Source organism: Alosa alosa, chromosome 8 (assembly GCF_017589495.1).
Source record: "Alosa alosa isolate M-15738 ecotype Scorff River chromosome 8, AALO_Geno_1.1, whole genome shotgun sequence".
Classification (NCBI taxonomy): Eukaryota; Metazoa; Chordata; class Actinopteri; order Clupeiformes; family Clupeidae; genus Alosa; species Alosa alosa.
Window position 1 is genome coordinate 12,610,698 of NC_063196.1, and position 23,955 is coordinate 12,634,652.

Below are 23,955 nucleotides of genomic sequence, written 5' to 3' on the forward strand. Positions count from 1 at the left end.
TTCTGCCTGTCGTGTAACTTTTTTTATTGGTTTGAGTGTGGCCACCCTTTACATGTACTGTACGAGTGTTATTGACTATTGTGTGTGCCTTGTTTCATTGACAGTGTACTCTACTCTTAACCCAATAAACTTTCTTTGTTTGAGTCTCATCAATTTGAGCCATTAAACTGGTCACAGGAGTGGTCTTAGCCAACATAAGAGAGCTACCTCTGCACAGCCATTGAGTCCTAGAGTAGGTGCGACCGGTGATTATCCCAAGACGGGACTCATTCGTGGCGGCAGACCTGGAAGAGGTGCGGCGGATCGGAAGTGCAGGCGGGAAGGCCTGGTTTGGGCCGCTCTGGGACCTGGGAAGGACTGGAGACTTCTGGGTGGGGAAGAGGGTGGGTGCGCTCTGAATGACTGAACTGTGTGTGGACCTTTTGGCTGCGTGTGGGAGGCACCGTGCTGTGTGGGCGCCTGTTCTAGTTGGCCTGTTGGCCGGCGCCACAGAAAAAAAAAAATGTTGTGTGGAGTTCGATAGCACGAGCCAGAAGCGGGGGAGTCGAGCCTTCATCACTGGCTGGGAGAAGCGGAGGACAAGCTCTGCGAGGAGGCAGCGCAAGGAGGGATGCCGAAATCGCTGATGGCATGAGAGCTCAGTGTGTCTGGCTGCAGCGGAGCTGGTGCCTGCATGTTCCGGCTGGTGCCTGCATGCTCCGGCTTGTGTGATTGTGGTGTGGAGCGACGGAGGTGCAGCAACAGTTGACCCGTGAGTTCTGGTGCTCGGTGCCAGAGTCTACGGTAGTGAAGTCTACAGTAGTAGTGCCCCACCAGGAGTCGGAGTGCTGCTGTGACACACCACGGAAAGTGCGACCGGAGGGCGGTCGCTGGAAGGGAGCTGGGGACGAGCGGCAACAGCCAGGTGACTGCCAGCACGCCCACATCGGACCGCTGGCAGTTCCCCGAGTGGTGAGTTAACTCCTGCGGTGTGTGCACCCCACGTGTTGTTGGCGGTACCACAGACTGATGGACTGTGTATGGGAATGCTGGCACTGACTTTTGGCTTCAACTGAGCCGTGAAGTTATTGCCAAGGACGGCAATGGCTCGCGATGGGGCTGTGTAATGTTGGTGTGCTGGACTTCGTGCAAAGCTAACCCACAATGCTTTTGTACCTGTATTAGCCTTTATTTATCAATTATTATTGTGTTTTGGTGTCCTGCATTTTACCCTCATTTTACCCTTTCACCCCATTTTACCCTTTTAGTTCTGCCTTTCGTGTAACCCTTTTTGTCTGTGTGAGTGTGGCCAAGCTTTACATGTACTTTACGAGTGTTGTTGACTACCCTTGTATGTGCCATGTATTGTTGTCTGTGTTCCCTGCTCCTGACCCAATAAACCTGCTTGGTTTGAACCTTGTTGTCTCGAGGCATTACAATATGCACATCTCAGTATCCATCCAAGAGGCCAAACCACACACTTGAAGCTGACAGATGGGTTGAGAGGGGAAGGAATAAATGACACCTCCCTCAGCGAAGCCACCACAACCTCATCACCACCCACATCCCTTCCCAAGCCCCTCCACCAGCACCATAGCCCAATACTTCAAGAGGTCTATATATAGACTTGACAGATTTGAGTGTGTGTGTGTGTGTGTGTGTGTGTGTGTGTGTGTGTGTGTGTGTGTGTGATGTGAATGTGAGTGAGTGAGAGAGAGAGAGAGAGAGAGAGAGAAAGTGAGCTCACAATATAAAGGAACTGACAGGGAGGAGGAGCGGGAAATTGCAAAGAAAGTTTCTCTCACTTTGGCAATCTCATTTTGTGGCTAAAAATTCAGTCTTTCTTCTTCACTTCCTCTGCTGGCATTTCTCGTGATCCCTGGATCTCAAACATGAAGGGAGCAAGGCGGGAAGAGAGGAGGACGGAGAAGGGCAGAGAACAAGAGAAAGTGACGACCAAAACTGTGAAACAGACCCACGCGGCCCCATTGGTTGGGACTACCTTGGTGGCCCCCACCTGCGGATCCCCTGCTAACACCTATTCCGCCATCTTGAGCCGCAACGAAGCTGTGAAAAATGCCACACGGCTAAAGCACTTCCTAGAGCTCAGAGACAAGTACGTCCAGAAGAAGGTGGTGTTTGAGGACCCCCTGTTCCCTGCTAACAACTCCTCACTATTCTACAGCTGCCCGCCTCCAATTAAAATTGTATGGAAACGCCCATCAGTAAGTACAAAAAATAAAACACACGCAGGGAAATATATTTACATTGAAATTGCCTAAATCCTTAGGTAATGACAATTTATGATAATAATGATATATTTTGGAAGCTGTATTGAGGAGATGAGCTGATGATGCCGGTGTCTACATTCTTGCCAGTTGTTGGAAGTTGGAAAAACAAACAAACAAATATCCACAGTTCTTCCTGACTGGTTTATCTACTCACAGAAGCCATGGCCGTGCAAGGACCATCTTAGAACCTAGCATGTAAGGCAATGTCTGAGCAAGATGAAATAGGAGTAGCTTTTGCTCTTAGGGTAACTGACAAAATCCAAACTGAAAGATAAGCACTCAACACTGTGCTGTTCATCAGCTGTTCAAAACATCTACTTACTTTTTTCATTATACCAACTTGCCAGTCATCAGCTTCTACAGGAATTCTTCATTCATGACATCAATTCCTGTGGAAAGCTTATGCAGACATACAGTAAGTGATTCTGCAGCATGATTGTTAGGGCATAGCACAGATTTGTCACATTCTCAAATCTCAGACAGCTGACTCGCAGCGCCGGGGAGGACTCTGCAAACAGCGCCCGGCATGAACTAACAGCGGATCCTCTGGAGAGCTCACATTAGTCTGTTGCCAGAGGGTTGGATTTTATAGATCCTAACACAGGCCCACTAAAGCCTCCTCTTGTTTATAGACATATTTTTTATGAGAGGATGCTTTTATGCCTTTGTTCTGAGAATGTTATGAGAGAGAATGAAACAAGACTATTCAGAGCTCTCTGGATTCAGTACTTCTTGTTTGAAAGAAATGAGGTCTGCTGCTTACAAGCGAAAGACCCACTGATCCTTTGAACTAAAAAGAAGCTTAATTAAAGTCCATGTCAGAGACACATTGATCTTTAAGAAATGTGCTAATATCTCTCTGATGACGACAACCTCTTGACCTGTACTTAGTGGCTAATTAGGCCTCTGAACTGGGCATCTTTCAGAAATGGCCCAGCTGCTCTGCGGCTTCACAGAGCCAAGGATCTGACACTGCCTACCCACGGTCCCCCTGGAGCACCCCATGTGATGGGAATGAGGGTCAGCCCATGTGAGGTAAACGGGGGTGACTCACAGTTCAACGCAATTGTTGAACTCAAGTTATGGCATTTGCCTGGCAAAACGGGAACAACGTGACATCAAGTTCACCTTGTATCTGTACCTTTACCGTGCTGTCTCAATTAGTTACGATTTAATTTCTTGATTGTTGTTATTTGTTAGCACTGTCTGCATTGCACTGCTCTGCAATTGATTTCTCTAATGGATTGTATAACCGTGTTAATACATTGCAAATTAATATTATCTCTGCTTGTGATGGTTTGAAGATGAAAGGTTTTGCTGGTTCACATTTACTTGCACTCCTGCCATTATTGTTCATGCCACAAATTAAACCTATACCATGACTTGGGCAATACGCCTCTGTAGTTAGTAAATGGCTTAACCATCTGGGATGAGGGCTCATTTTACATCAGTAGTGTTACAGATAAGTCACAGTAACACTGACCTGAAATGTAATGAAAGGAAATATAGGAATGACATAGTGTTAATTTTGTCACCTATTTTTAATTTAGTCTTAGTCTTAAGTCTTGTGACGAAATGTCCTTTTTAGTCTTTGTCATATTTAGTCATTCAAGTATCATTTTTGTTAGTCAAGTTTTAGTCGACTAAAAGTCTCGTCATTTTAGTCTAGTTTTAGTCAAAAGAAAACTAAAGGTATCTTAGTCTTAGTCAGTTTTAGTCAACACATTTTAGTCTTTTTTTTATAACAAATTATTTCTGATTACCATTTGAGTCAAATAGTGTTTCACACATCTCAATTTTCCAACAATATTGTGTGTCCACAGGGCTACTCGTCTGTTATAATTACTCATTCTGATTTTTTGTCAGTCAGTATGTTTACATGCACAGGTAAGTCGAGCTACAGTTATAGCTCGGCTGGGATTTGACCATAGACAGTAAAAGATTCGACTGGACCACTGTCATATTCAGAGACCAGTGTTTCTCAAAGTGTGGTCAGGAAATCACTAGTGTCCTAAGTTATCCCAAGTGGTCCGCGAAAGCAGACGTGGTAAAATATAATATAGATGAGTGGTTTACAATATTGAACCAACTTGTATGTAAAAACAGTTCTGCAACACTGTCTATGTAAGCTATGCCAGTTTAAATCATACAGTATGAATCCACACAATAAGCAAAGTGCAAAGACAATAAGCAAGGTGGTTCAGTGAGTAGGCCTATAGTGTAGACTAATTATAGGCTACTGTTGAAGTAGGTCTAATCTTTTTTTTTTAGCTAGGGTTACTTATGGTCCTGAAACTGAAAAAGTTTGAGAAACACTGTCGTAGACCAAAGTATTAATGTTTTACTCCTCCGCTAGATGGCTTATATACGTCAAACACAACACATTCCCCAAACAGACTCTTCATCTTAGCCATAGCTAACTTGCTAGCGAACTTTCCATATTAGCTTACTTGCTAGCAAACTTTGCATCATCAGTCTAACTAGTTAAATAGTTGACATTACATGGTGAACATTTTCGTATGGACATTCTGGGGGATGTTAATTTGTATGAGAAAAGCTTCAACTTCTGGGTATGTAGCATTGTGGCATAAAGCTTAGGTAGTTAGCTTGCTAACTCTGGCAAAAATCTCCAGTGTTCTTGTTCCATGTAGTTTCATGTTGCAGCCACAGGGTTGCAGCAACAGCACGTAGACTAGCCTACAGGAAAGCTGTTGCGTATGAACTTATTCGGAATATTTTGAAAACGTAACAGCTAGATATTCTGTCTTCTCATTTTGTAGATGAAAATGAAGAGAGATTTTATCTTAGTTTTTATTTCATGCAAAACATTTTAGTCTCGGCTTTTTTTTAGTCAACAATAATGCATCTTAAGATAGTCTTAGTCAGTGTTTCAGGACATTACTGCCGTCTCGTCATCATCTCGTCTTAGTCATGAAAAAAAAGGTTGTTGACGAACATATTTCCTCTCGTCTCGTCTGACGAAATTAACACTAGAATGACAGAGAGCCAAATATCTATACATGGTCAAATGCTGTGTCTTGGTGATACATGGTGATACATGGTGATCATTTATTTTGGGGTTTACTACTTCGAAATACTTTGGCATGATGATAAGGAGATCGTAGGTCTTTCAACCTTCACAAAAAGTAAAGGTTAAAGTAGGTCCATGATTTTTCCTTGAAGATAACATCCGTACCCTTTACACTTATAAAGCAAATACAGTGTATTTTGGAAAAGTCAAAGTCTACAGCCCTTTATGATTTTATTTCTGGGACAAAAATGGTGAAGGAGGAGAGACTGACATTTATGTGGACTTGTGTCAAGCAGCTAATGCTACATGCTCCACCTTCTCTCTGTTGGCTGTGAATCTGTGTCCAGTTCAAATGACCAATGTCAGTATTTCTTTACCAGATGGTCACCTATGTTGTTTATGAAACACACCCTACACATTAAACAAAACAACCCTGTGGGACTTATTGAAACAGTACAGTTTCAGAAAGCATACTGCTATCCAATCATTTCATTTAAATCACCACAATGCTATCCAATCATTTCATTTAAATCCCTTCATAACTTCTGGGATAATTGCAACATAGAATAGCACAGGAGTTGTTCTCCCTGACAGTAGATCAGGTGGGTAGAGTGATGCAGCGGGAGTAAATGGTAAATGGACTGTATGTATATACTGTAGCGCTTTTATCAACTCCTCTGAGCACCCAAAGCGCTTTATAGTGTTATGCCTCACATTTACCCATTCCGATGGCAGAGGCTGCCATGCAAGGCGCCCACCTGCTCATCGACAGGGTCAGAAGGAGTTGGGGTCGAACTGGCAACTTTCCAGTTGCTTGACGACTCCTCTACCTCCTGAGCCACTTTGGATAAAAGTGTCTGCTAAATATCAGTCCCCTTTCCCTTTAAGTCTCACGGACCATAAAAGAGTTCCATTATCAGCATCATAGTTGGCTCCACAAGGCTTCCGTTTTAACATTCCATATGTTATCTTAATGCAGAGGAAGTAGATTGGGAACCAAATAGAACGTTCAAGCATTGTTTTTGTTTTTATTGTTGAAAGGGTCTATAGGGAGTCCTTTTGTAATGGCTGTCACTGCATGACCACAACCGTGGCGGTCATGTAAACAATTCCAGACCTTACTACACTGTTATTTTGCATCAGTTCGATTAGTAAATTAAGCTTTCACCATTAATCTGAATATTACAGTGCATGAAAATGCACTGTTCTGTTATCCGAAGTCTTCTTCTTCTTCTTCTTCTTCTTCTTCTTCTTCTTCTTCCCACCAAATTTCTGCATCTAATTCAGCTTCAACCGTTTAACGTAGAAACTTTGTTCCAACTTTGTAACGTAGGTCTTGAAAAGGAGACTTGAGGAATGTATTTTTCACTTTTTGAGATATTAATAAAAAACAAGCTTATTTTTCCCCATAGACTTTGTATGGGGACTATGACATCATAATGGGCTAATTAACTTGATTTGCACCTGTATCAACTTCCAGCTGCTCAACTAGGTCCCATCAAAAAGCTAGTTAAACTGATTGCACCTGTATCAACTGCTTTCTGCTCAATTAGGCCAACTCTCTCTGTGTATCTCCATTCTACAAGGATATAAGGCACATTCCATCCAACTTTCTATCCATTCATCCTCTTCAAACCATTCACTCATCTACCCATTAAACTATCCCATCAACATCCATTAAACAATATGCCTATCAACATCCATTCAACTTTCTGTCTATCAACATCCATTACACTATCTACATTCAACTTTTAAACTATATACTCTGTCTCAGGCTTTAAGCATACAATCTGGCTTTCTTAAGACTACTATTTCCTCTGCCCACAACTGTTTCAAAATACATGTCCTCACTACAATAATTCGCTATTAAATAATTTAACTATTTAAACTACTCAACTATTTAACTGTTCAGCCATTTCAACTGTCAGTTGTTATCAACTATGACTCCTGCCAACTGTTTACAAATAAAAGTTTGTTTGGCATTTTATGTTAATATACAGTATGTTTATATTTTCATGCACTGGTAATTTCCTCGAAATTACATTTTCTAGTTTTTCTTTCAATTAGATCCAGGCTCATAGATATTGCTATTTTTTCTCAAGTTGGGTACAAATGTTGAAACAGAAATTATTTGGATAAGGACTGACATGTGCAAGATTGAAGGCCAACTCTGTCCATATGAAGTCATGCCCTCCTAGTCTTCTAGTCAAGTTCATTGGCCACCATAAATGGTACCTCATAAAGATTAATCTACTAGCCATGCAGGCCACGAGGGTCATGAACGGAGCAGCTGTCAATGCTCTGGATGTCTACATACGCATCTGCATTATGCCTCTTCACTTCCAAAAAAGCTGTGGTTATCTAAACACATTTATTGAACTTCAGTCATGAGACTTCACAAGCAGCTTTGAGAGAAACAGGAGTCAACATCTACATTATATGTGACAGAATTATCTGTTGCCATAATTAAGAGGCCAAAGTAGTTTAGACTTATTACAGCATTATACAATTAAGCACCCAAGCATAAAATCAAACCACAAAGTCTTAAAGGCATTGCTGGAGATGTGATATTGGTATGCTTAGGGCACATTAGATATATAAATCTGGCAGTATCATCTCTGATTTACGGGTGCCATTTCCACAGGGCTTAAGTATCACATCTGCAATAGGACCCATGCTGCGCTTTTACAGTCAGGGTTGTATGTGTATCATAGCAGTATGCTGTTTACCCTCTGAGTATACATTGTTAACATGACTGGGATGACTGGCTCGGCTGTTTCCTCTCTGTTGTCTGGAGATGGGATTTCAGTTGGATTTCATCATATCTTAAAATAGTTGGTTTGACTTGTAAAGCTTCATTAAGTAGTGTAGGCTACGTCTAACCAATAAATATGTATTTCATCATATTTAGAGGAAAATCATGATAGGATCATAGCAATGATGAATGTCTAAGATGTTCATCTTTATAAATTACATTTGTCATCGGTCATAAAACTATTATTATAACATTATGTTGCTATTATTATAGCTATTGCCCCTTCCAACATCCCCCCCCCCCCCCCATTTTACTTCAATTCATCAACAGGGTGGTCAAGGGTGATGTCCTGCCCCATACAGCTGAGGTCTGCAAAATCAGAATCACATGCTGTCCAAACGCATGTGGCCCTGGTCCAGCAGGAGCTCAGGTTTTATAGAATAGGGCAGCAATGTGCAAGTCATGTGTCAAATTCCACCCGAGCAGTGATAATGACTGATAACCTCATTGGGCAGAGGGTCATGCTGGACTGACGCATCTGCCCAAATGATTCCCTGTGCAATCGGTGCATCTATTTGGTCAGGTAATCCTGGGAAATTGTCACCAAATTCACATCTGATGTAGGCTACTGTCTGTCATAACACTTCAAATAACTGTTCATAGGAGATTCTTCCCACACAGTGGTTAAGCTCTTCAGCAGCATGTGGCTTTATGTGTCAGAGTGGGGGTCTGGAGAGGCTAGCTGACAGAGTTCCCCAAGCCTGTCACCAGTTACAAGAAGTTGCCAGTCCATAGCACGTTCTATAGCACATTATGGCCATTTTTATATATTTTTGCATTTTTATTATTATGAGAGAAGAACATACATTTGAGATGTGATTGGCAATACCGAATCAATACAATATATTGCATGAAACTCATCTCTGGCTCAGAGATCAGACTGTTTCAGATCACAGCTGTTTTTGTCTTTCTCTCTGATTGTATCAAACAGGAAATCTGTGAAAATCCCCAGTTCATCATTGGCGGAGCAAACCGAACTGACATCTGCCAAGGAGACCTTGGTAAGACAAATTCATGATCAAGATTTAAGAGTAAACTAAAATCAAAATATACATTTAAAGGAACCATATGTAAGAAATTTATTTCAATTAATCAAAAAATGGCTCTGATATGTCATAGACAGATCATAAATCATGTTCATTTCAAAAATCAGCCCTCAACTGATGTTGATGTTGTGTTTTGTCATGTTGTGTTTTGGCCTGACGCGCCACCCTCCACCTATCTACTAATCACGAAGTCAGTAGTGTTTCGGCATCCGGGTTGGCAACCTCGAGTCAGGGGGGAGGGGGAGGGGATACACCGCTCTAGTAATTTGAAAGTGGTTGCAGTACAGTTTGGCCACAATCTTACATAATGGTTCCTTTAACTATACTATACTATACTTTTACTGTTAAAATACAGTTTCAGTTAAAGATTTGGTTTCTCTTTTGTGCTCCTGATACTGTTGATAGGCTGGAGTTGTTTATAGCATGTTAACTCATTGAGTGCCAAAAACATAATATTACGTTTTTCCTTCCCATGCGTTGAGTGCCAAAAACGTAATATTACGTTTTTAGCTTTTTAAAAAAAATAAATAAAAAAAAAACGAAATTAGACACTCTAACACACCTTATATGTGATTTTGGGAACTCTGTGATGAATGGAAATGAAATATATGTCAATCGAAAACTCATGAAAACGCAGAATCTGGACATTTTATCTGGACATTTTATCATAACTCGGTTTCCGCTTTGGGTCGAATCAGTGACGCATGCACGTCAGCTGAAAACCAGGCCATTTTCGTGGGTCTATCACTAGGTGGCAGTCTCGCCAGGTCTCGCTGATCACTTCCCGGAAAGTTTACAGACAACACTTCATATTTCATGAAAGACGTTATATCTCCATTTCTAGAAAAAAACAGCGAATTTTGATGAAAACTAGCCACTGTTTAGCTTGGGATTTCTCAGGAACAGAGGCGTGTAGAAATACACGGTTTGCACCCACTGAGAGCTTAAAGTCTCACCTTTTAAACGAGCCATTGTATGTGTTCATAGCTATAACACAGAATATGCTGTGGCTGTACAAAAATCATCAACAATGGTCTAGATTGCTGGCACTCTAGGACAAAGCTTTCGAAAACAGCTTGGCATTCAATGAGTTAAATAGTATACAGTCTCTCCCATTTACCGAACCAGAACTGCATATGAACACCTGAGTTGATGAGTGCAAACACTCTGAACAGCCAGTTAGTGGAACAATGCGCTGCATTTGACAAATGTGTATTTGATTAGGATTGTTTACTGCACCTCTACCGTACAAGGTAAATTGTTCTTGACACAATATAGAATTCATATCATTCATGGGCCAGACAGAGACAGAGAGAGTGAAACCACAGTAACCACAGTAACAAAAAGTAAGACAGAGAGAGAGCGAGGACAGATGGATTCGAGGGGCCAATTGGGGGTGATGTTGGTTGGCTTTGATGGACAGATCCACAGGAACCTGAGAAGCTGGACTCGGTCCAATCAGATTCCCCCTGAAACCCCTCTTGAGCCGAGCACCAGGCGACACACACAGCAAAGGACTCTGGAGTGAGTGACATGTTGGCTCTCCCACATGGATCAGTGGCCTGACCACTCTGGCAAGTCTTAGGCCGAACAGCAAAGCAGAGACGTGTGTGTGTGTGTGTGTGTGTGTGTGTGTGTGCGTGTGTGTGATTGTTAGAGGGAGGGGTTTGTGTGTAACCACAACACCAGAACAACTGTTGACGGACTGATCGTTCTCAGAACAGTTGGAAAGGGGGGTGGGGTGGAGTGGGGGTGTTGAGAGCTGATGCACAGCAGAACACACACCTGTCTTGAAGTGCTCTGAAGCCTGTGTCCACAGAAAGACTTTTAAGGGGAGCTGTGAATGGCCACAGTCACACCACATGGCGGAAGTGACAGAAATCCGATATTTTTCACACTGCATGTGACACAGATCTTGTTTTTCCCTTTCTAATTAGTGTTGGCGCAAAGACCAGCTTTGTTCTGAATCGGCTTCCAAATTTGCATATCCTCTCAAAGAACTCCCAAATCCTCAGAAGAGCTGTTGGACCAGAATTCATGTTCCGCTCTGGTTTGTTTTTGTTTCAATGTCTCAGGTCATAACACTGATGCTGTCAATATCAACTTATATGAAAATAATGAACAAGTGTGTTCATAGTCACATACTCGCTCATGACTTTTGAAGCTGAGGCAATAATTAAGCATAGCCAGAAAGAAAGAGAATCATGGTCTGATCACTGTTTGTCTTGAAACAAGAGGATGTGAATATACCATGCCTAACAAGATGAATCCCTAACATCTTATCTTACATTAAATTAGTAAATCTAGTTTTCCAGGAGTTTTGGTCCATGGTGAAATGGGGATTCTACATTTGTGCACAGTTAAAAAAAAAGAAACTTTTTTCTGTTGAAGGTAAAGCATTATTAACCTCCCTGGCTCCCCCTACAGGGGACTGCTGGCTTCTTGCAGCCATTGCTTGCCTGACGCTGAATGAGAAACTGCTGTATAAGGTCATCCCACCAGATCAGAGCTTTACAGAAAACTATGCTGGGATCTTCCACTTCCAGGTATCCAACTTGCCAATGACAACTTATCCAATAACATCACATACTTTCTGAATCTGAACACTATGAAAATCTTTAATTGCTTGGTGAGTGGTAGTAATTGTTTGGTGTTTAATGTGCAGTTCTGGCGTTATGGGGAATGGGTTGACGTTGTGGTGGATGACCGCATCCCAACGTGCAACAACCAGCTGGTCTTCACAAGTTCTGGGAAGAAGAATGAGTTCTGGAGCGCTCTCCTGGAGAAGGCGTATGCCAAGTGAGTGAACTCAGTGTTATCCTTGTGCTTTTCCTTCACACATTATAGATATTGTTATTACACGATTTTAAAGCTTCTGCATTTCACATTCAATTGTTTTGAGTGGATCTTCATGAAGTTCAAGGTTTTAATTTTGGTCCATAATGGTCCTGTAAAAGGAGTTTGAAAGTTAATTTGGGGGCAGCCGTGGCCTACTGGTTAGGGCTTCGGGCTTGTAACCGAAGGGTTGCCGGTTCGATCCCCGACCCAGTAGGGTGGAAATGGTTGGGCACTGCTCTCCCATGCCCACACCCACGGCTGAAGTGCCCTTGAGCAAGGCACCTAACCCCTCACTGCTCCCCGAGCGCCGCTGTGGCAGGCAGCTCACTGCTCCGGGTGTGCTTCACTGTGTGTTCACTGTGTGCTCTGCGTGTTTCACTAATTCACAGATTTGGGATAAATGCAGAGACCAAATTTCCCTCACGGGATCAAAAGAGTATATATACTTATACTATATATTTTCCTATCATCATCACAATGCAGAAGAACCTTTCTTCACTTGTACTACTGTATGTTCGTTCCCAGGCTGCACGGCTCCTATGAGGCCCTGAAGGGAGGTAATGCTCTGGAGGCCATGGAGGACTTCACCGGAGGCGTGACAGAGTTCTTTGAGGTCCAGGATGCGCCCAAGGAGTTGTTCCGGATCATGAGGAAGGCCCTGGAAAGAGGATCCCTCATGGGATGCTCCATAGATGTGAGTCGTGCTAGAACTCTCTGGAAATGATTGTGTGTCAGCTCTGTGCATTTATACAATACTAAAACATAATCCCAGACCAGCTTTAGTATCTTGGTAAACTTGAATTATCTTACCACTTTGTAGTAATTCGGACCGATTTTAAACCCTTACAAGAAGAACCTTGAATGTTATCTGTGAAATGTCAATTTGTAGCTATTTTTACTTTACCTTATATTTTCCTCTTTCCTGCCACGTGTCTTTCCCTTGATTATTCTCAGAAAGTAGTCGCAAGAGAACAGACGACTAAAACCTCCAGTGGCTTAGTAAAAGGACATGCCTACTCCATCACCGCTGTTGAAGAGGTGAGACATTTGTGTGGCTGATTTATTTAATTCCCCCAGCGCTTCTGTGTTTAACTAGAGACTTCACATCGCCATGTCTGGCTCCTCAGGGGCCCCAGAAGGTCTTGAAGGACACCCGGATTCGCCTGGTGCGCCTGCGTGACCCCTGGGGCATGGCTGCCTCCCCAAAGTGCATGTCAAACGACTGGACAGCCCTCGCCCACTCCGAGCAGGACAAGAAAAGGCTGGAGCCAGTTGAGCAGGGCGAGTTTTGGTACGGAGAGAGGACCTGCTCCTGTCTGTAACCAAACAGTACAGAAGACCGTCAGGGTCTGATTTTCATGTGAAATCTTTGTGCTATTTGGTGTTAGACATTAAGCCATGCACACATTTAGGAAGTGATCTCAAATTAACCTACTTGACCAAGCACCCTCAATCACAGCCCTCTTCCACATTTTGAGGATCTAGTTTTAATTGTGACTATGTTCATCTTACCTCTCTCTCTCTCTCTCTCTCTCTCTCTCTCTCTCTCTCTCTCTCTCTCTCTCTCTTTCTTTCCCTCCCTACTCTCTCTTTCCCACCTTTTAGGATGTCTTTTCTGAACTTCCAGAATCATTTCACCAAGCTGGAGATCTGTAACCTGACCCCTGACACACTTCAGGATGACAGCACCAGCAACTGGAAGGTGACTGTCAATGAGGGCCGCTGGGTAAAGGGCTGCTCGGCTGGGGGTTGCCGGAACTACCCAGGTGAGATCCAACACACATGCAGCCTGTTCTATTTCTGGACATTTATGTAACTTAATAAGGCAATTGGTGTCGTGCTACTTCTACTTACAAATGCAACACGATAGCTATAGCTCATGCACAAGAACTTTACTTGTTGACAGATTTGGCCCTTTGCCCACTTAAGGCCCATAGTATGTGTGCAATATTGCATTTGGCAGTATTGCACTGTGTTGACCACAACCTTGGACTCAAAGTTTTTTCCTCATATTTTAGTTGGACAAACTATTGATTTTGACAGACACATTTTGGACGAATCCTCAGTACCGCATCTGTCTCCTGGAGGAGGACGATGACCCAGAGGATGGAGAGAGGGATTGCAGTGTTGTCATAGCCCTCATGCAGAAGGGCCGGCGGAAAGAGCGCCACCTGGGGGCGGTCCTCCACACCATCGGCTTCTTCATCTACAAGGTGCCTACTTTTTATAAACAGAGCTCTCAGGGGCCCACACATATTCCACATTCCCAACCTGGCTTATTCAATCTAGGGCCCTAATCATCCCTCTGTAATTGGCTCATTCATTCATTCCCTCTCTCTTCACCTTAAGCTGGTGTGTGGTGACTGCAGGTGTTACATATTGGTGGTGGTTAGTGAGGCTCCCCCCACACTGATAAATGCTTTGGGTGCCTTGGTAAAGAGCTATGTAAATGCAAGTTGTTGTTATTGTTATTGTTGTGCACATTAAATGATCATCATACTCGTCAGTGAGATGCAGCTAATTTGCTTAAATTTTCATTGCTGTTCACGACTCATTTTACTCTAAATGATCTTGTTGATGTGTCTTGTCATATTGTTGATTATGTCCTTTTCTTATTCCTTTCTCAAGGTTCCAAAGGAGGTAAGCCTACATCTATTAGACTCATGCTGGGGTACTAATTGGGCTGTCCCTGCAGATGCCTGTCCCCTTTGTACCACACTTCTGTACTGCAGTTTTCTGTACATGTTAGTACATGTTAGTACAGGTAGATGAGCATGTTGCAATTTTTGATGCATTTAATTAATTTTTGAATTTCCCCTTGGGGATCAATAAAGTGTCTATCTATCTATCTATCTATCTATCTATCTATCTATCTATCTATCTATCTATCTAATGGAAATGCTACAGGGAGCATCACTACAAAGTCGAGGGTTCTCTCAAAGACTCGAATGAACAGTGTCATTGTTGTTAGTGTACAATTTGTAATCAAAATGAACTAAGTAGATTGGTTTTCCAGAAATATCTAAGCAGGATAATGTCTGTGGTGCTGCTGTTGTTTATCTCTGGTCCAGCTCCATGGCAGTAACAAGCCTCTGTCCAAGGACTTCTTCCTGTACAACAGCTCGGTGGCTAAGAGCAAGTCCTACGTCAACCTCCGGGAGGTGACTGAGCGTGTGCGGCTGATGCCAGGCGAGTACGTCATTGTGCCCTCGACCTTTGACCCCCACAAGGAGAGCGAGTTCATTTTGCGGATCTTCACAGAAAAGAAGAGCACATCAGAGTGAGTTATGGGGGTGGGCTGGGGGATGATCTATACAATTATTATATTATGTTTTATCTATAAATATAATATAAATGGAAATATAATAAAATATGAATTATTATATTATTAACATATTACTATGAATTTAATGGGTCGATCCTACCAATAATATTTTGTGAATTTGTTGAGAATAGGCTGATCACAGTCTCTGATCTCTGTCTGTAAGCAGAGAGAGAACACTGACCACTGACCACTGAACACTGACCTCTGCTTTTCTCTAGGATGATTGAGGGAGCGAACGAGGCTGATGAACCTGAGGTACACCACCTGACATGATTCTGCTTATGTGTCTTCACACGGTTATATGTCAAGACTTTGTAGATATTTTATGGATGAGATACCGTTTTCAAGACATTGCTTTAAGTTATTACTTTTGTGAGCTGAGTGTTACTGGCATGCTAATGAAAGACTTACTTACATGTGCAGGTATAAATTGAAGTGTTAAGATGTTTCAATATGTTTGAAGTGTTAATATGTTTACTTGACAGACATCCTGCTTCAATAAGTCACATCATAACTTTTACTGCTGATGAAATAGATAGTTCTAAAATGCAATTACTGACTTTGGTCCTATAATTATTTGCAGAAGGACATAAAGAAGAAGCTCAAGGTAAGATTTAAACAAGTTGAACTGAGATAATTGTACTTTTGGTGTCAGGTCACAGGCATTTATGAAAATTTGTACTACTTGTAATTATAGAATTTTGGATCTAAAATGTTATAGATATGTTACAATGAAGTTGTTTTGTCCTCTGTTTTCTTATTTTCTTGTTAGGAAAACGGAATGCTTTATGGATTGACCTAATATAAACATACAAAAGGTTCAGGTGTAAAAAGTCCACTTTCACAAACGTGTAAAAATCATGTTGTTTTTATTCATCCAAGTTTGTTTTTTAATATAAAAAAAATCAACACAACTCAACAACAGTGTGGCTGATATTACATTTAAAAATAATTATATAAATATATTTCTGTTTTGGCATCTGTTTTGGTTTTGCATCGGAACCCTGTAATGTTTCATGAGTGGGGTCTATTTATGACTAGGGGATGCAGTCCACTAATACACAGCTTGTGGAATATTCTTATTGCAGCCAGGACTCCATCTAGCCCAGTGTTTCTTAACTGGTCTGGCCTTAGGACCCCCAATTTACCATGGTCATTAAGTCACATCCCATATTTTAGCTTAAGCCAACTGATAAATACAGTGTATCAAATCATAGGCACATTTGCAAAGTCCTTGACCACTCCTGAGTCACCTTTCAACGTGCTTGACAAGTTTGTCTTTGACAAAAGGGTGTTTTGTTTCCATGTGCCATTTTAGTTTTGATGGTTCTAATTTGCCAGCAATTCAATGCACACCACACATTGGGGTTTCTATCTCTTTTTGTCCTCAACAGGTGAATCCATACTTCAAATATAATATGCAGGGTCGTTTTGCCATATTTATCGCTAAAATTACGTCTAATATGACCTGTTACATAAACATTGTCTATATTGATGGCAATGACTGGCATATAAATAAAGTATATCAAACTAAAAGGTCTGACATTAGATCTGATAGCATTTTAAATGGGTGATTCTTTTTCTTTTTCTTTTTTTTACCACATTCCACGACCTACTTTTGGGTCCCGGTTAACAAACATTGATCTAGCCTATATCCATATCACTATACACTAGCTGTGTGTTAGTGGTGTATCCCCTGGTCATAAATTGACCCCACTCATGTACAATTACTGCAGAGACCATTAAGAGGACAAATTATCTCCTGTGGGACCATCCAGTGGTTGGATAGGGACAATCACAGCACAATGATAAAAGTGTTGTTATGAACTACTAGTCTGGCTTGGCTTTCCCCAGACCAAGCTCAATCTTTTAAGATTGAACATTGGTCTGGGGAGTCCGCTATGTATTTTCTACTGCACAAGAGGACACGAAAACTCCAGGCTCTCCCGCTATCGTCATCGTTTTAAACCTGCCAATAGCGCGCCAGGTGGATAAGCCAGCATGTGATTGGTCCCGGCAAAATGTTAACGGAAGCAGCAGAAAAAGATGCACAGCTTTCCAGCCTGAGCTGCAGGGCGAAAAAGAAATCGCCGGCAGAGCAGGCTGGGTTCACCCAGCCTAAACTTCTACACTAATGCACTATCATTTTAGAGAAGGTCAAACTGCAGTGGAACTGCAGGAGACCCTCTCTGTCTGTCATTTTTGCTCATACCACCACCATGGTAATTTTTCAAGTCTTCCATTTTATTTCATTCATCCAACAGACAGAAACTGACAAGAAAAAGAAAGTCAAGGTAGTTGCATGCAATGCGGTGCCATGGATAACCATAATCACAGTGTGCTAATATTCTTAACACGCTTGTAGTTTACTGCCAGTAAACTGCTAACATGTTGTCTTGTTATAAAATAGGAAGAAATCCATGTAGAGTGCTTTTGATCATCCAGCTTTACCAGCTTTTCAGAGTGAAACAAGCAAATCACTGTAATCAGTCTGTTATTACAGTGTGTCAACCATCATGCTGAGAAGGGCAGTGGCTGTTTTTTGTCTAGCCTCTGCTTATTGTATGCTCTCCCTGCTAAACCTGCCCCTCCCTTCTCAAATCCACCCTGTCTCATACACTGTTGCTCTGTCCTGTGACTGTCATGCTCTCAGTTTGTATCTTTTCATCCATACATACGTTGATTCATCTTTTATGTTTATTTCCCTAAATCCATAATTTTTCTCATTTTTATCATGCTCCCCTTGTCCTCCTTCCATCCTTGTGTAGCCAGGCAAACCTGAGGAGGAGGAAGAGACTGAGGAGGAAAAGCAATTTAGATACATCTACCAACAGATTGCTGGCGAAGTAAACTCTCTCTCTCTTTATCTCTTTATCTCTCTCTCTCTCTCTGTGTGTGTGTGTGCGTGTGTGTGTGTGTGCGTGTGTGTGTGTGTGTGTGTGTGTGTGTGTGTGTGTGTGTGTGTAATCATGCATGCATGTGTTTGTGTGGATATGGTTCAATAGATAGTCTTTCGCAAGAGATAAAAAGCTCATATCAATACACAACCCTGCTAAGACCATGTCACGCTTTGTCACATTATGTGCTTATAATTGCAAAAGGGTTCTTGGCTGTTGTAGAAAGAAATGGCTGATCTTTAATGCAATATCTACATTGCCCATTATCAGCAGCCATTCATCCAATGTTGCAAAGACACATTCTGTTTACGTATCTGATATCATTTTAAAAGGCTAACTGAGAAAACCCTCAGAACCCTTTTGCAATTATGTAAGCACATAATGTAATCTAAAAAACTGCTGCCCTGAGTAAAAAAACAATGCAAATGATCTCAGCTGGTATTCTGTCTATAATCGAGTGAAAAGTACATTTCTAAGTTTCTTCAAACTTTTGACTGGTAGTGTAGTCCACAGTAGTTTCATACTCCATGCACATGCTCCTCATACATTGAATGTTCACATGCTGTGAGGTCCATATTTACAAAACTGAGAGCTGGTTACAAAATACAACCCCTACTGAGCAAATGACAGTCCCTGTAGGATGTTTTAGTTTAGCAGTTCAGCAATGAATATAAAGTATTTAATGGATGGGACCCTGTTAACCCCTGACATTTCTCTCTCTCTCTCTCTCCCCCTCTCATATTTCCCTTGCTCTCTTCTTGCTATCTCTGCTTCCCTCTGCTGTCTTGATCTCTTTGAAGGACATGGAGATTTGTGCCAATGAGCTCAAAGGTGTCTTGAACAGGGTGGTGACTAGACGTGAGTAACCTGTACTTGCCACACTTAGCCTGAGTTTGACCTGAGCCTCGAAAGGGTCAAGTACAGTTATAAACCTTTCTTACTTTACTTACATTACCAACATGGTCATTATGTCCTATTCCACTTCTCTCATCTTGCAGATATTGAGCTGAAGACAACACAGTTTACCTTGGAGAGCTGTAGGAGTATGATTGCACTGATGGATGTATCCTTTCTAATAAAGTAGAAAACCGCACTTGTTTGCTTTTAGTAGGACTTCATAACATTTCTTAACAAACGAATGCCATCATTAGCGTGTTGTGAGCAGCCAAATTGGTCATACCATATACGGGTATCCAAGTGCCCCCGGGGACCCAGGTTCGAATCCGACCTGTGGTCATATCCCAATCCCCATCTCTCTCTCTCTCTCTCCCTGTCAATCTTCACTGTCCTATCCAAATAAAAGGCAAAAAACCCCAAAAAATGAAAATATATATATATATATATATAAAAGGAAGAAATAATGATCTGAGTAAGCTCTGATTAATGAATACATTAGTGTATCCCTTCTGCTATGATATTTGGAGCAGTGGTATGTGCAATTTAGTGTTTGTCCTCCTTAACTGTTTTTCCAGACAGACGGCAGCGGTAAACTCAACTTTCAGGAGTTCAAACACCTGTGGAACAAGATCAAAGATTGGCGGGTAGCCCACAAGGAGCCTTTTACTATGTGACCTCATTCAATCTATGAGAAATATATTAGATGGTGAAGGCAATGTTTGGAGTGTGGACTCCCCTCAGTCAAAAATTAACACTATGTTCTCGGCTGTAAACAAACCAAAAAAAAAAAAATTAGCATCTGAGATTCAGGGGAGGTTCATGCCCTGTATTGTTTTTTTTCTTTTACAGGTGATCTTCAAACGATATGATCTGGATAATTCTGGCACTATTAAGAGCTTTGAGATGAGGAATGCTGTGGAAGATGCAGGTCAGGCCAATTCATAGGGGACTCTGTTTTTCTTTCTCTCACTTGTGAACTACATGTCGTGAACTTGCTCTACCATCTAATGACAGGTGCCGATCATTCAGATATGCCCTTGTTTATGTCACACACCCAGAGTTGTATTATGTAGACATATTATATGTATGCAACCTGTATTAAATTATCTCAAACATTTGCGGATTATGACAAATTGTTCCAAAATGCCCCCATGCAGAAATAGAATGCAGACGTTGAATGTTTGCACCTTTCATTCCACTTTATGAAAGGTTGATGGAAGTTTGATGAACCTTTCTATCTCTTGTTCCCCTAGGCTTCCACCTCAATAACCAGCTCTATAACATCATAACAATGCGTTATGCTGATGAGAACATGGAGCTGGACTTTGACAGTTACATCTGCTGTCTGGTTCGGCTTGAGGGGATGTTTCGTGAGTATATTGTCCCCTGTACTCTAATTTCTTACAAAATAGGAAAATGCAATTTTTTTATTGCAATCTAATGATAACAGATAAATAGAAGCGGGCACAATAATCCATACAAGTCATACAAATTAACCATTGCTAGAACAATTAATTGTGTTATGTTTATAGTAAATATGGTTTTGTTTTTCATATTTTATGATGTTATTATGGCATAAACTTGTTTTTTTTCCTCTACAGGGGCATTTAAGGCCTTTGACAAAGATGGCGAGGGCATGATAAGGCTCAGTGTTCTTGAGGTAAGAGAGTGGAATGGTCTTCTGGTAGTCTTTATACATTCTTCAACATTTGCAATTTAACTTTTTAACTTCTCTCATCCCCCACACACACACACACCCCCCACAACCCATCACACACACACACACACACACACACACACACACACATACACATGCAACTTACTCCACAAGTGGCTCCAACTGACAATGTATGCCTAGGCCAAGAAGAGTGACTCTACATGGTGTTTTTCACTAATGGTGCTAAATGGTCACTAAAGAACTGGAGATTTCTTCTAACCTCAAACATGACCAACGTGGGTGTGAATAAGGCCCAGTGGGGTCCCTGCCATCAGGTATTTGCACAGCACCATCTCAGGAAGGAGTCACATTCAGGTGCTCTCTGGTCATTTGTCTGTCATATGTGAAGCCACTTCAAGCAAGGACTGGATGTTTTTAAAAGGACACTCGTGGTAACTACAACAGTACTCTGAAGCTGAATTGCTGACTGCTGTACCTATATGCGCAAACAATTTCCTTCAAAACTCCTGCATGGTCTGTTGAATTGGAAATACCATGGGTTGATGATTAGAGATGGTATGATATTGGATGTGCCTTATAATATACACCTTCTATTTTTAATTTTGTTATGTGGTAAAATTCACTCAAAAGTAATTATTCAATAAATCATCAACTGACCTTAATAAAGCCAGAAGGTGTTCTAAATGATCTTTGTTACAGCTATAATAAGGTGGTGCACCAAGTTGAGGACAGAAAGGCTTTGGTGATATAGCTTGTCCTGACCATCAGAGGGTGCCATAGCAATGTGATGCAATTGGATTTCTATTTTGATTATGGTAAAAAAAAAAAAAAATGCCTGTAGCACACACCCATATGGGCTGTCAGGTTGTCTTAATTTGTCCAGTCAGTTTTGGATTCACTTTGGATGGAATGCAATAACTGTCAACAATTAAGAAATGCTGTGAAACGACTGTTTGTAAAGTTAATGTCATACCTCTTCTTCCAGGTCTGAGATAGTGTCTCATTCAGTCCCTACCTTGATTCACAAGGGGGCTGTATTCTGATCAGGCACTGAATTATATAGCCTTTTTGAAGCTTTACAGTAAAAGTCCTTGTTATATATGAGGATATGAGGCAAATAGCATGCGTTAGAATTCATGTAGAGTCTTTTGCCAATTTATTTCATGATAAAGTGGAAAAATTACACATTTTCAAACATTGACAAAATTGTTTGCAGTTATTTTGTCAGAATCATAGATTTTACTTATAACCTTTATGAAACATAAAGCTAAGTGTTGTCCGATGTTAAATTTTTTTTCATAAGAATATATGATTTAGATACTAGCAATACAGTCAGTAATCATATAAGTTATAAGAATAAGGTTAAAAATCAGAACTTATTATATTTTATTTTTATATTATATTTAAAAATGCATGTCAAGTACATAAGGACAAGAATTCAAAGTGAAAATATCACTTCATTTTTTTTTTGGGCTGAAACTGCAGAGTTTCCTACAATCTGGACAAAACCAGCTATGTTTTGGGGAACATTTTTACTCCAACACATGAATTGTGAAACCAATTTATAGGACAGTCAAGATTGTCACATGCTATCATTTTACCAAACTCAGCTTGTTTACAGTAGCACCAAGTATTTTCAGTATCGGCAGAGGGCAATCCTAGTTGTGCCTTTCCAGCATCAGAGTAAAGTGATTCTGGAATAGAGGAATTGCTTTGCAGGCCTTGAGACTCTGCATTTGGCAGTTGTGAAAAGAACTTCCCAACAAGCTCTGGTAACACAGCATTCAGAAAGATATGGTGGGATTTCTGGGTAATTCGGATCCAGAATGACTCATCAAAATACTGTAGATCTCCTCATGAAGTCATTCTCAGTCCAAACAACAAAATGTGCAATTCTGCATTTGCATACACCTAGTTGTGTTTGCACTTGATAATAATATGCATGTTTGGGGTCCAGCTTGATTTTACCATCTCCCTCATTCAAACAGAACTTTTTTTCCTGACATGCATCAATTATGTTGTCATGCCTTTTGTAAAAAGGACATTTTATCTCTAGAACACTGACACCACAACAGTCACAGGACATTATTCCATCTGCGGGAAGCCCCAATATAAGGAACTTCAGGATTTATGACAAATCCTGTATCATAAATATGAATATTTTTATGCAACAAGGACATTTTTTCTTCAAATTTATCTCTAGCAAGCTTTTCATGTGTGCATCCCCAAGCAGTGGCACTTGACTAAAAACAATACTGATTGAGGATAGCAAATACTCTTTATCAGACTCAGCGATGACTGTGTTGGGTCCATACAACACACTGCTTTCTTTTTGGATGCAGTAATACGACCTGTGCAAAGCTGAAACCATAAGTCGGAATGGGCTTGCTCTCGTGTAGTCTTTTCTACAGCTTGGGCTTGCTTCAGCCTTTTCAACTTGTTGACAATGAATTCTAAGGTCCGCATAATTCAGGGAAAACATACTTTCATCTCTCAGATTACTCAAAATATCAGGGAAATCCATCAGTTCTGATTCTGTCATAGATTTAACAGGAAAGGGTTTAGTCAGTGACATAACTGGTAACTTTGTACCTCCAGTGTGCAAATCTTGAAACGTTTTAATTCTTGTTGGTGTGTCTGAACTTATATTCGGGAGCATTTGACATCTGACTGACTTGTTTCAGCTTTGTGGATGTTACTGATGTTAAAGTTGTTAAAGTTCAGCTTCTTATTCATGGTTTTATGTGATATAAGGTCAATATTTTTGTAATCCACTTTCCTATACTGGAAGGTATAGCCAGTAAGTAAGCAAGCATTTTCTTTTTAAATGAGTTATTTACGTCTTAAATATTAACTGAAAAAAGTAGTGCTGCCATGTTTCTCCTAATCCAGCCTGCAGTTCATCTATTTTTGCAGTGATTCAGTGTTTTTGCAGCGATTTAGTGGCCTAGATCTAGACGCACCCTAGCGACGGCAAATGTAATTTGCTGCCAGAATAGTCTAGCAACTCTCTGTTGGCTTGCGAGCTGGAAAAATGTAACTTCGATAAGGCCAATCACATCGTGTATAGAGTCGGTAGGTGGGCTTAACATAATGATTGATGGCAAAGTTGCAACGGTTTGGTGTGAATTTCATGCTACATGAAAACAAAGAAGGTG

General features: G+C 41.1%; 1 protein-coding gene across 4 annotated transcripts; it reads left to right on the forward strand.

Moving 5' to 3' along the window:
- Nucleotides 1-1,737: 1,737 nt before the first annotated feature.
- capn3b (calpain 3b) lies at nt 1,738-21,982 on the forward strand. 4 transcript variants are annotated; one of them, XM_048251009.1, is made up of 22 exons: nt 1,738-2,204; nt 9,048-9,117; nt 11,590-11,708; nt 11,828-11,961; nt 12,526-12,694; nt 12,955-13,038; nt 13,128-13,291; nt 13,606-13,766; nt 14,044-14,213; nt 14,629-14,640; nt 15,072-15,280; nt 15,544-15,580; nt 15,909-15,932; nt 17,590-17,619; nt 18,094-18,171; nt 19,023-19,080; nt 19,221-19,285; nt 19,695-19,763; nt 19,969-20,047; nt 20,373-20,489; nt 20,721-20,779; nt 20,951-21,982. In XM_048251009.1, exons 1-22 carry the CDS (start codon nt 1,872-1,874, stop codon nt 20,975-20,977), a joined length of 2,268 nt encoding a protein of 755 aa, XP_048106966.1. In that variant the 5' UTR covers nt 1,738-1,871; the 3' UTR covers nt 20,978-21,982. The 4 variants fall into 4 exon arrangements, with proteins under 4 accessions (XP_048106966.1, XP_048106969.1, XP_048106968.1 ...); XM_048251012.1 differs by lacking the exon at nt 18,094-18,171; XM_048251011.1 differs by lacking the exon at nt 17,590-17,619.
- Nucleotides 21,983-23,955: the final 1,973 nt, after the last annotated feature.